This window comes from Pan paniscus, chromosome 9, assembly GCF_029289425.2.
Source record: "Pan paniscus chromosome 9, NHGRI_mPanPan1-v2.0_pri, whole genome shotgun sequence".
In the NCBI taxonomy this organism is placed as follows: domain Eukaryota; kingdom Metazoa; phylum Chordata; class Mammalia; order Primates; family Hominidae; genus Pan; species Pan paniscus.
In genome coordinates this window covers 114803098-114816235 of record NC_073258.2, presented here as the reverse complement: position 1 = coordinate 114816235, position 13138 = coordinate 114803098, and the positions used below count along the sequence as shown (strand labels likewise).

At 52.2% G+C, this 13138-nt stretch overlaps 1 protein-coding gene across 4 annotated transcripts in view; it reads right to left on the bottom strand.

Annotated features, from left to right (window-relative positions):
• The window catches only part of ZBTB16 (zinc finger and BTB domain containing 16), a 195428-nt gene extending 182290 nt beyond the window's left edge, over positions 1-13138 (bottom strand). The window contains exons 1-2 of one of the 4 annotated variants that reach the window (XM_003805486.5): positions 12817-13138; positions 8123-9480 (exon numbers count right to left, since the gene is read on the bottom strand). In XM_003805486.5, coding sequence (XP_003805534.1) covers positions 8123-9390 — 1268 coding nt within the window. In that variant the 5' untranslated portion in view covers positions 9391-9480; positions 12817-13138. Of the gene's footprint in view, positions 1-8122; positions 9481-12117; positions 12255-12404; positions 12479-12556 lie in introns of those variants that run through there. The other 3 variants (XM_034933740.4, XM_034933742.3, XM_034933741.3) reach the window with 3 other exon arrangements.

Here is a 13138-nt window from a genome sequence, read left to right as displayed (position 1 = left end):
CACTGCAAGCTCTGCCTCCCGGGTTCACGCCATTCTCCTGCCTCAGCCTCCCGAGTAGCTGGGACTACAGGCACCCCCCCACCACGCCCGGCTAATTTTTTGTATTTTTAGTAGAGACGGGGTTTCACTGTGTTAGCCAGGATGGTCTCGATCTCCTGACCTCGTGATCCGCCCGCCTCGGCCTCCCAAAGTGCTGGGATTACAGGCGTGAGCCACTGCGCCCGGCCTGTACAACTCTTTACTAGAGAAAAGTCCACTGACCTCTTGGGCTTCTCTCGGCCCATCTGAGAATGTGAAACTGATACCCACCTTACAGGACAGCTAGAGGGCTTACAGAGATGCTGGCTGTGAGTGCACTTTGCACAGAATCTGACATGTAGCAAGCACTCAAAACAATGTCTGCTGAGTCCACATTTTAGAAGCATCCTGCGCTGACAGGCAGGAAAGGGAAGGAGCTCTGGAACCCCCAACACCCACAAGCCCAGCCCCAGGACCCCCATCAGTAAGGTGGTATCTGTGCTCTTCATCTCTCTCATAAGCACAGTGATGTGCACGCCTGGCCACGTGCACAGGCAACAGGACACCGCATCAGTGAGCCTCCCCGGCATTTGGACCCGATGGCAGTGGAGCGCTGCCCGGCTAAATTTAAACGAGAACTGGAATGACTCACCGGGCCTCAGGTCAATGGGACAAAGAGTGCCCTGGCCACCACAGTACAAGAGATCAGCTTCTGGGGAAGACGCAGAAGCAATGTCTCAGCCCCAAACATGAGGTGCCCGAGGCAGCAGTTTTACAGCACTATACGGATCGACGCCTATGCGGAAGAACGGTCTCAGGGAGAAAGCAGGATCTGGACCAACATGAACACATTTTTCACCCTGCATGGCTAGCATGACCTACTTCACACAATGACAAGAAAAATACCCTAGCAAACACTTATGGAGCACTTACTTTGTGCCACCGTTCCTCACACAGGATAAATATTTTCTGATGAATCCTTATAACAACCCAATGAAGTAGGTACTACTATTATTTCTGTTTCACAAATGAGCAAACAGGCACAGAGAAGTTAAGTAACACAACCACTGTCACAGTTAGTAAGTAGCAAAATCAGAAGTCTGACCTGGACAGTCAAAGTGCTCATTTCCTATCTGTAAAACGTGGGGGTGGGGAAGAGTTGTAGCAAATTTCTTACTACTTAAATAACTGCCAGAGAGTAAGAGCTTTCACCCCACACACCCAGCCAAAACAGAATAGAAAATCTTTAGTTATGGAAAATTCAGAAACCCTCCAATGGACAAACTGAGGCACACCTGTATTCATTTAGTAAGACTCTAAGTCATATATACTTGGGCTTTCAGCAGGGCTTGCTTTAAATTAATAAAAAAAAATTAAAGTGATTGGAAAAGTTTCTCTCCTGAATTAGCAAGAAATCAAAGAGCTGTGAATAGAATTTGATTTTAACAGTTTAGGATAATCACTATTTTAAAGATTCATAATAGTTTTCCTAGAACGAGCAGGAGGAAAACGTGTTGCTAAACTATAGCTTTCTCCCTCCCAGCAATTAGCAGCTCCATCCAATAGTGACGGCAAATTAAAATGGGACTTCTCACTGAGATGAAAGAGTGGGCAACTTTCCTCCATTGAAAATAAAATAAAGGAAATCATCTTCAAAAGTTCCAAGAGTTCAGTCTAGATCCCAGATGGCTCAGTAACCCTAAGCAGGTTAAAGTATTTAAAAAAAAAAAAGTCACAACACACAGAATCAAATCAAACTGACCCCCCTACTTAGCTGGCTGAACTGCCAATCCAGATTCCAAAACAGCAAAATTCAATTAACCAAAAGGACTTCATGAAGATATAAGTGGGTACACAAAGAATAAAATAATTTTTTAAAGAGTGCAACAATCCAGAAAGAGCTCACTGAAGTGCCTAGTTTTAAAAATGAAGAAGTTAAGGCTCACGATGAAAAAAACGATGTCAATGGTGACAGAGCTGAAAAACGCAGAGCTGGGTCTAGACCTGGCCTCACCACTACAAAGCCTTCTGCCATCTTCCTATCTTCACAACCAACAACCTCTCTCCAAAAGACCAGATTTCCAGGAGGCCAGGAGATTATAAACTTGTCATTCATCACCCCTAAAAAGGATATTTCCTGGAAATGGAAATGGATTCAAAAAGGATTTTGGCAAATCTGTGAATGACAAGGCAGCCATAAATAGCTACTAAGAGAAGCTGGTATACACCTGACCTTTAGGATTGACGTCAAGGAAGATGGCTGTAGCCTCCAATGGTGGTATCTTAGGCATGGCGATGGCAACCAAAGACTAGGTCAGATGGATTTGACCCAGAAGAGCAATGCTCATGTTCTTATATGGCCTGGTGCAGAGCGCCCAGGACTGTGAATTAGAAGGCAAGCTGAGTGCCTGGTTCTACCCATTTATAGCTGTGTGACCATGGGAAGTCACTTACTTGCTCCAAATCTCATTTCCTCATTTGTCAATAGAGAATGATAATCGTTCATAATCCCTTATCCAAAACCTTCAGGTGCTTCAACGACCAAAACTGTTCAGACTTCAGAAAGGTACTCTGACACCAATCGTGTTTAACAGCCCCAGCAGAGTCTAGGGCAGCACTCTGTAATCAAACACATTAATATTTTTGCAGCAAAACATATGAATATTCAAACTAAGCAGGATAAATATAGCCTCACATCAGTTCAGATCAGGTTTTGCCACTCAATGAGTTTACTGCAAACTTTTTAGTTTTCAGAGCTTTTCAGACTTCATTACCACAGATATGGGATTATGGACCTGTACCCCCTCAAGGAAGGCTGTGAGGGCAAGAGAGATAAAGTCATTAGAGGTGCTTTGCAAAGAAGAAAATGCTGCAACCGATAAAAGGTATTATTAATATTATTGCTGTTGCTATCATTATTCTACAGCATACCCTTTTCCAAACAGAATTTAGTTTGACATCAGAGGTTCTGGACGGGATGATGAAAGAAAACCAAGAGTCTCAGGAAACCTCAAAAATCCCAAAAGTAGCCTAAACCAAGGTCAACACCTGTTGGCCTTCTACATGATCAACCACTAAAAACAGAGCAGCTGACCATCTGAGAGAGACCAAGGCCAAGGGCCAGGCAGAACTCTGATATCTTAGCCACAAAGCTCATGCACCGTACAGCTGGCTCCACAAAGCCTCTGGGAAGGGCTGTACACACGGATCCAGAAAGCTGGCTCAGACATTCCCTGTGGTTCCTGAGAATCCCTTCAAGAACCAGGCAAGAGGCCGGGCGTGGTGGCTCACGCCTGTAATCCCAGCACTTTGGGAGGCCGAGGCAGGTGGATCACGAGTTCAGGAGATCGAGACCATACTGGCTAACACGGTGAAACCCCGTCTCTACTAAAAATACAAAAAATTAGCCGGGCGTGGTGGCGGGTGCCTGTAGTCCCAGCTACTCGGGAGGCTGAGGCAGGAGAATGGCGTGAACCTGGGAGGCAGAGCTTGCAGTGAGCTGAGATTGCGCCACTGCACTCCAGCCTGGGAGACAGAGTGAGACTCCATCTCCAAAAAAAAAAAAGGAGCCAGGCAAGAGTTGCGACGGTGTCTGTGCAGGACATCCACTGCAGGTGACCTAAGTGCTTGTCTGTATAAGATCCAGAAACCAGACCCCATTGTGCCTCTGCAGCACTAAATTCAGAAACACATAAAGACCAAGCTGTATGAGCCATGGGAGACTAGGGACTATAAATGAGGACTGTGTTCACACTTAAGTCAACTATACTGTTCCCTGCAATCTTATCGCATACGTACGTAACTCTGAGAATGATCAGGTGCACCTGGCCTGGATGAGCTGGTTCCTAGACCATTTCCAGAGAAGCCTACATGCAGAACTGCTCCAGCGTTTTGGAATAAGAAAGGGAGGGCCCAGTGTTCCAGAATCCTGAGATGATCTTCCCCTCCCTCAGGCATTATCCTCTGTAATGTGGATGCACTGGTGAAGATTTGGGGGCCCAAAGCTTGCTCCTTCATCTGCCTGCAGAATACTGCTTATCTATCAGATCTTCCCACTGTTCTGACTTCCTTCTGGTTCGTTTAGGTAAGTCAGTCCCATTGGATTTACCTGTGTGGTGCCTTTGTCTGGTCTTCCCACCCATCCATGACTACACTTGACACTGCATCCCTTTTACAGCACGTCATTCCTGCAGTGGACGGCTTGTACATCTTGCTGTCCACTGCAGGAAATGGGATCTACAACTCCACAAAGTTTGATTCTCACTATCTGTTGAGCCAACAGCTTACCCTTCACTCCACACCAGCTTGGGATCAAATCATGGGGAAACTTACCGATGACATTCCATAATAAACTCCCTGCCTTCCTGCCTCACTTACCAGCAATCCGCCTTCATTTCCTCTCCATTCCCTTCTGCCCCCCACCCCAAGAAGAAATGCAAGAAGGATTGCTGGGTATCTAGTCTTTACCAACACTCAGGCCTATTGACTTAAAAATAAAATAAAATAAACCCTGTAGCCTGTTATTTTATCACTGATATATTTCCAGTGAATGCCACGGCTTCCTGGCCTCAAAATCTCCCCTTCTGATTTTTTTTTTTTTTTTTTTTTTTTGTCTTGGCTTTTTGTTTGTACTGGTTACAGGGCTGTTGTTTTTTTTTTTTCCATCATAGCATTTCTCAGACCGCTGATGGGTTGGGGGGAGACAGAGAACAGTAGAAAAAAGGGAATGGCACATTAATCCTGGAGTTTTGAGGGTGAGGGGGAGAAAAAAAGCCTTCTACAAAGTACATCTAGCTGGGACCCGAGGGGCTGTTGATCTGAGTGAGGGCTGAGCACACGCAGGATTATTTTCTCCCCTTTCTGATTTCTTTAGACCCCCAAGCTTCCCATCAAAGGCACTGCCCCTGGCTCTAACTTCTTGGGCTGCAGCTGCTGACTTTCCACCCTCAGTCAAAAGCACATTCTCGGCCCAGCAGGGTGGCACACACCTGTAATCCCAGCACTATGGGAGGCCGAGGCAGGTGGATCACTTAAGGCCAGGAGTTCCAGGCCAGCCTGACCAACATGGTGAAACCCCATCTCTACTAAAAATACAAAAATTAGTCGGGCATGGTGGTACACATCTGTAGTCCCAGCTGCTCAGGAGGCTGAGGCAGGAGAATCACTTGAACCCGGGAAGTAGAGGTTGCAGTGAGCCAAGATCATGCCACTGCACTCCAGCCTGGGCGACAGAGTAAGACTCTGCCTCAACAACAACAACAACAACAAAAGCACATTCTTCCTGTCAGCAGCCCACATGTGACACGGAGGATTCCAGGGCCAGTGTCTTGCTGTCATATGCTCACAAGGACAGGGACATTCTCTGCACCACCTCACAGTCAACACAACCCCCATGGAGGGTAGCACTGTGGACACTACACACTAGAACTCAGAGCCAATGAGGACCATGCAGAGATGAGGCCTAAACAACACAAGGGACAGATGGTCAGTTCTTCACCGCTGCGGTGACTATGTGCCCATCACAGCTCTAGTGATTTCTGGATCTTACTTCATTAATTCAGCACCAACCCTGTTGACCATCTCCATTTTAAGAAGTGAGTGAAGGCCGGGCGGGGTGGCTCACAGCTGTAATCCCAGCACTTTGGGAGGCCGAGGTGGGTGGATCGCAAGGTCAAGAGATCGAGACCATTCTGGCCAACATGGTGAAACCCTGTCTCTACTAAAAATACAAAAAATTAGCTGGGCGGGGTGGCAGGCGCCTGTAGTCCCAGCTACTCAGGAGGCTGAGGCAGGAGAATCGCTTGAAGCCGGGAGGTGGAGACTGCAGTGAGCTGAGATCACGCCATTGCACTCCAGCCCGGTGACAGAGCGAGACTCCATCTCAAAAAAAAAAAAAAAAAAAAAAAAAGTTGTGAGTGAAAGAAGGCCCAGAAAGGTTAAATAAGTATCACAGGCTCTCACCACTAAATATGGCCAATTCCAATACCCAGGCTCTTTCGAATATAACATGGCCAACTCTCCCTCTCTCCCCAGAGGAATGAGGGTCTTGCTGAAGGGGAACTTGGAACTCTCAAGAGAGTGGTATCTTTTGTGGCCCTCTCGGGTAAAGAAAAGCAACCAGGAACCAGGACCTGATGAGAGTCAGAAAAACAATTACTTCCCACCATACCCAGTTCTCATAGCACACAGCCGAAATAATTCACATCCGGAAAGATGATACATCTATCTGGTCAACTTTGGGGAGCGGGTTTCCTCTTTAGGAAAGTTTGAGCAAAAACAAACACAACCTCAGTCTATTTCTGAGCAGTACAAGCATCAAGAAGACACACCTTAGTGGCGGTTATTTTTCGCACCCACTGGAAAAAGTCGGCTACGTTTAGCTCTGCCGCACTTTCCACGAGGTAAGCCTCTGAGCTGTCGAGGAGGCAGGGTCAGAGCAGATTCCGGCTAGGGGTGATGAGATCAACTTCCAGATATCCCCACCCCAACCCCTCTCACTCACATCCCCCGTACCTGAACGAGCAACAGGGGAATGGGGGTGAAGGGGGAGGAAGTGGAGAATCCACCCAAGATCAGCAAAACAGCAGACCACAGGGTGTGCAGCAAAATGCTGTCGTCAATGACAACAGAAAGCTGGATTTCTTGACTCCATTCATCTGACCCAGAAACTAGAGGGTAAAATGATGGGCACATGGTTTATGACAGAAGCAAGGAAAAAAAAACAAACTCGCTACTGATCCCCTCTGTTATTTACTCCACTTCCAATAAAATCTTCAAAACCCTCTGTTCCATAGACATGATCCTCTTCAAATCTAAGTGACTCCAAGAGGCAGCAAAGTACCAGGGGGTAAGGACCTAAATTTGAATCCAGCTCTGCCTCTTACTATCCATGTGACCCTGGAAAAGAGACTTGACATCTGAGCCTTAGTATTGTTCCATGTAAAAGAAGGACATTACCAGCTGGACACGGTGGCTCATACCTGTAATCCAGCACTTTGGGAGGCCGAAGCAGGCCGATCACCTGAGGTCGGGAGTTCGAGACCAGCCTGACCAATACGGTGAAACCCCATCTCTACTAAAAATTCAAAATTAGCCAGGTATGGTGGTGCATGCCTGTAATCCGAGCTACTCGGGAGGCTGAGGCAGGAGAATCACTTTAACCCGGGATGCAGAGGTTGCGGTGAGCAGAGATCACACCATTGCACTCCAGCCTGGGCAAGGAGAGCAAAACTTCCATCCAAAAAAAAAAAGAAGGACATTACCTATCTCAAAGGGCTGCTGTAATGAAAATGCAACTCATGGAAAGTGCTTAGTACTGAACCAAACATGTCATAAGAGCTCAATGAATGGTTATTTCATAGAGAAGGAAACGGAAGCCGGAGGGAAGCCAATGCTAGCCTGAAGCGGCATTTAGTTCAGTGTGAGCAGAGATGGGATAAGAATGAGACTTCACAGGCTGCAAGACCAAGACTCTTATACCCATCCTTTCCCCTTGCATTTAAATCAATTCCCCCCAAATGCATGTGCAGGATCAGAGAATGAGAAGGGAGACAGAGCAAGGAGATTAACTTTCACCAGGAATAAGGTTTGGAACCTGCAGCTGCTCTTGTGGCTTAAGCAGCCTCCAGCCCCTCCCATTCTCCCAAGCTGCAGAAAGGGACAGCCTGTCTTCACAGGGACCACTGCATGGGAACCCGAGGACCTGAAACCTAGTAACATGGTCAGATGCAGGGCACAAGAGACCCTCATCCCACTCCTTTTCTCCTTCTCTCCATTTTATCAGTCACTCCAAGCAAAGGAGAACAGACCAAACAGCAGAAAAAACAAACAGGGGCCCAAAAGCAAAAAACAAAGGGAAGGGCCTATTAAGAAGCTGCGCCCATGAGTGTCCCCTGGTGCTTTTTGGAAAGATCCTAGGCCCCCTCACTACACTCTAAAAAATCTGCTCCCCTCCCCCCCAGAACTTTAGAAGAAGTGTTCTGGTTTTTTCACAAATTGCCAAGACAGGGGAGCCAGGCCCCTAACTTGGGAGCAGCCAGGGTGTGAAGGAGGGGTGTGAGGGACTCAAGTCCTACATCAGGTGCGGGGCTGGAGCGGGGCCTACCTGTGCTGCTCCACAGCCTCGTTATCAGGAAGCTCGACCCCACACACGCTGCACTGCTCCCCGATGGTCCGGCTCTCTGACTTCATGCCCACAGCCAGCTCCCCCAGCTTGCTGAACAGCTCCCTCTGGATGAAGCCCTGGGGCAGCAGCCCCCCATAGGTGCTGAAGTCCATGGAGACAGCCAGGGCAGGCTGCACGTGGAGGCCAGAGGTCACGGAAGACGGCATGCTCAATACAGCGTCAGCCTTGTGGTTGGGCAACACGGAGTAGATGCCCAGATGCTTCTCAGGCGGGGGTGCTGGGTGCTCAGGTCGGCCAGTGGCGGCCTGGCCAGCCTCAGCTGGGGGTGGCAGCTGCTCGGCACTCTCCTCTCGCCCATAGTGTAGCTCCCTAGCACTGGTGATGACACTGCTTCGAGTCGGGGTCCCAGGCCCCTCCTTGCCTCTTTCCTCAACCTTGTCCCCCATCCCTCCTGAGATGCTGGACTCGGCTGCCCCAGGGCTGTCCTGGCTGGGCACCTCATCCACCTGCATCATCTCCGTCTTCACCTCAGCCACCCCAGGGTGCCGCCCACCCCCAGCCAGAGTTGGCTCCTCGGGCCCTGCAGGTGGCTGAAGAGTTCCCTGCAGGAGAGACTGTCCTATGGTCATCAAACTGTCCACTGCAGCCTTGGTGGGACTCATGGCTGAAAGACCAAATGAAGTGGAGACTGAAGGGCTCTGGTCCACCATGGGCCCAGGGAGGCTCTGTCCAGCCACACTGGCATACCCACTCTCCTCGCTGGAATGCTTCGAGATGAAGATGTTCTTGAGGTACCGAGCCTTGCGGTCCTCTTCTTCCTCGGCCCCGCCATCGGCCATGGTGGCCTCCGTGTCATTGTCGTCTGAGGCCTGGATGGTCTCCAGGATCTTCAGGCACTGCTCCTCCAGGTACTCGATCTCCAGGATCTCGGCCGCATACAGCAGGTCATCCAGGTCCTCCGCCTTGGCTTGCAGCGTGGCTGTATATGCATACTCCAGAATCTGCTGGAAGGTCTTTGGCGAGAGGAAGTCCAAAGTATAGTGTTGACTATTGCGGTGGAAGAGGATCTCAAACATCTTGCTGGTGCAGGCCAGCACCGTCCGGTGGGCGTGGAACTCCTGGCTGTCCACCATGATGACCACATCGCACAAAGTCCCGGCCAGCCGCATCTGGTTGGCCTTGCACAGTAGCCCCGTGGGGTGGCTAGGGTTCTGCAGCTGGATCATGCCCATTTTTGTCAGATCCATGGTGCTCCCCTCGGCTCAGGCATGAGGCTTTCTTTCCTTCTGGGCTCTGCGTGGCGGGGCTGGGTGGGCTTCCTGGGCCAATAGAGGAGGCTAGGAGAAAGAAGAGGGGAAGAAGCAAAAGAGATGAGAGAACAAAAGACAAATTCATCAGTGTCCCTAAAAGTAAGAATTCAACCACTACAACATGCCCCCTTCTCCCTGTTGCCAAGCCCTTAGCAAGAGGATCTTAGAGATTTTAATTAAAGTAGCTTCCTAGAAATCTACAAATCTGCCTTTCAAGCCCAGGGATGCTGAGAGTAAAAAGAAGTTTCTGCCACAGCAGATGCCTAATTCACTACTCTATGACATCTGTTAGATGAAGTGAAATGAAAATTGTAGTGAAGTCCTATAAGTCCTCAGCTTTCTCTGTGTCTGAGAGTAGGGGCTCCCTAGGCAAGGCCAACATTCATTATGACGAAGTGCACTTACTTAAAATTAGCAAGACTTTAGCCCCTTCCTTGTCAGCTTCACGACAGCCCCCTGGATGTCAAACCTTATCTTTAAAACAGTTTTTTCAAACTCTGCCTCACTACAGGAGCCCCAGAAGCAGAGTCAAACTCATTGGAGGCCAGGACCCTGTAGCCATGGCCACAGAAATCTATGGACACTGGGCTCTCCTCCGCAAAGGCTATCCTCTCACCATCAGCCTTGGCCTCTGGCCTTCTACTGTTCTCAGGGCTGCAAAGCACTGGCAGACCCAAGCCCTGTCCCCATCCCTAGGTACTAACAGGAACACACACACAACCCACACACTAACTTGGGTCATTTCTACCCACGGAAGCCTCAAAGTTATTGTATGTATAATATAAAATCTGAACTGTGTGTATGTACACCAGCCAGAGACAGACAGAAAGAGTGTGTGGGGCTGGGCGCGGTGGCTCACGCCTCTAATCCCAGCACTTTGGGAGGCCCAGGCAGGCGGATCACCTGAGGTCGGGAGTTCGAGACCAGCCTGACCAACATGGAGAAGCCCCGTCTCTACAAAAAATACAAAATTAGCCAGGCGCGGTGGCACCCGCCTGTAATCCCAGCTATTCAGGAGGCTGAGGCAGGAGAATCACTTGAAACCGGGAGGCGGAGGTTGCCGTGAGCCGAGATTGCGCCACTGCACTCCAGCCTGAGCAACAGGAGCAAAACTCCGTCTCAGAAAAAAAAAAAAAAGTGTGTGTGTGTTTACAAACACACACTTACACTTACATAAGGTGTCGTACCTACCCTCCTGCCCACAACTGCCCGGTGGACAGGAGGATCTAAAAAACGAAGAAGGATGGGTCATTAAGGTATGGAGAGAGACCATAGTTAAATATGGTCCCCTACAGCCAGGAGTGCTCATGCTGGGCTGGGTGTGTGAACTCCACGTGTGTCCCACAGGCTCCAAGGAGTCTGCAAGTCCTGTGACCAGGGGCAGCAAGGGATGCTGGACATGGCTCAGAGGCGCTGGAGGTGATATTGGCACCAGCATCTGTGGTGTGAGTTACAACCAGTACGAAGGGAAGACAGGGCTGGGAAACAAAGGCCTCTCCCAGAGCCTGTTCGGGATCAATAAGAGGGCTCCTAGACTCCAAACCTCGCTTAAAGGAATGTTAGAAAGACCGCGCAGGCCCAGGACCCTCCCCGTGTCTGTCTTACAGCGACCAATATTGCAGTGAATGCACTGAGAGCAAGGAACAGCAAGGTCTCTCCCTCACTCTTCGAACACTGCTTGCTTGCCTCCACCCCCAGAAGGAGCTCTATCAGTTCAGGAGCCACCAAGCTCACGCAGAAAGGATTCACAGGACGGCTGGTCAAGACACTTTTGCTGCCTGCCCCGGGGTGGGGACGGAGGCCGTCAAGGGTGGGATGACCATTCAGCCGAGCCGAGCCACCGCGTGCTTTCCCGCAGACATCGGGGTTTCTGAGAACTAGGAGGGAACAGCCAAAAGAATGGAAGCTTGGCGCCCTGAAACAAGCCTTTTGGGTCCTGAGGGAAACCTGGGCGCCCACGGGCAGCCGTCTCCCCCACCCGCCGCTCGGCGCCCGCGATCCGGCTGGCGCTGGCTGCAGCGTCCAGCCGGGCGGCGCGGGGAAGAGCCGGCGATAACCCGCCCGAGCTCCGGGGATCGACCGCGCTCTCACACTCCCCCCAGTTCCCAGCGACCCCCACCGAGACTTGGAGACGACTTCAGCAAACTTGGGGAAGCAACTTTTCCCGAGGAGCTAGACTCCTGAAAGAAGGAGAGCTGAGCTAGGGACGAGGGAAAGCGAAAGAGACGGGGAGGAACGGCGACAGTCCGGGCGGGCTGGACTCCGCGGCGAGAGCGGCAGGGGAGGCGGACCCGCCCCGCGGCGAAGGGGAAGCACAAAAGCCCCGCAGCGAGTTGTGGGAGGAAAGGCGAGAAGGGGTCTGCCCGCCCTCCCTCTCCGACCCAGGGCCGTGACCCCCCGTGAGCGACCGGCTGGGTCCCAGGCCTCTGGCCAGCGGCGCCAGCGGCCGGCGCGCCCGGGCCAAGCACGGTGCGAGCGTCTCGGGGAGGCGGCGAGCGAGTCGGTGCGGAGCGCTCCGTGCGTCCGGGTGGGTCCGCGGGCCGGCGGGACCGTGCGCATTTCAAGCGCGTGCGGGAGTGTTCGAGGCGCTGTGCGAGCTAGCGGCGGGCGCGCCAGGGTGGGAAAGGCATCCCGAACGCATCAGGTGCAGAGACCGGCACCCACCGAGAGCGGCCGGGAGCGCACGGCGAGCTCCGGTGTCACCGCCGGTCCCGCCGAGAGCCGAGGAGGGCCCGCAGAGCTGGAGACCCTCTGGAGCTTCCCTCCCTCCCCTGCAAAAGGGGGGGGATCAAGTCCAATCAAGAAAAAGCCCACCACGTTTTTTCAAAGAGAAACAAAACGTAAGCAGTCCCAGTCCTGCTCCCCTCCGCCCCCAGATCTACTCTTCAGCTCCTCCGATTCTAGCTTCCCAGCCGGCCGGCGAATAAACACACAAATAAATAAACCACAACCTTATCTCGCGCCCGCGCACCGGTCCGCATACATAAGAGCACCCACGGGCTCTGTTCCTCCGCCAGCCCCTGGCGGTACAAAGCCTCCGGATCCCCGACCCCTCTGCTTACGCCCTCAGCCCCCGCACACCGCTACGCCCCCCACCTCTCACCCCGACCGTGCCCTGGAGAGGAAGGGCTGGGGAGGCAGCTGCGCCCAGGCTGACAGCCGGGGCTCCCCCTTCTAGCCGACCCCCAACCGGTGGCGGCGACGGCTGCAGCGGCAGGAAGGGAACACGCCAAATAAAAAAGGCACAAGCCCAGCGGCCGAGTGGCCGAAGCGAGCGCGCGCCCCCCAGACCTCTCCAGCCCCGGGGAGCCCCGGCGCGCGGCGCTCGCTGGGCGGTGCGCCTCTTCCCGGCCCCTCACTCACCGCAGCCGAGTCGGGCACTGTGGGGTGGGTGTGCGTGCCTGTCGGGGGGTGTGTGCCTGTGTCGGGGAGGGGTGTTGCTGGGGAACTGTTGCTCTCCGTATCACGGCGGCAGCGACAGCATCGCCCGGCAGTTCGCAGTACCCGCTCTCATCGCCCTCAACTCCTCTCTGCTGCGAGGTTAGCAAATCACCACCGGCTGCTGCGCCTCCGCCGCGTCCCACGTCAACGCCGAGCCCCCTCCCCTGCAAGGCCCCGGCGCCTCTCCATCTTTAGTGCTGGCGGCCGAGCCCGGCTCCCTGCCCACAGCTGCCCCCCTTCCCTC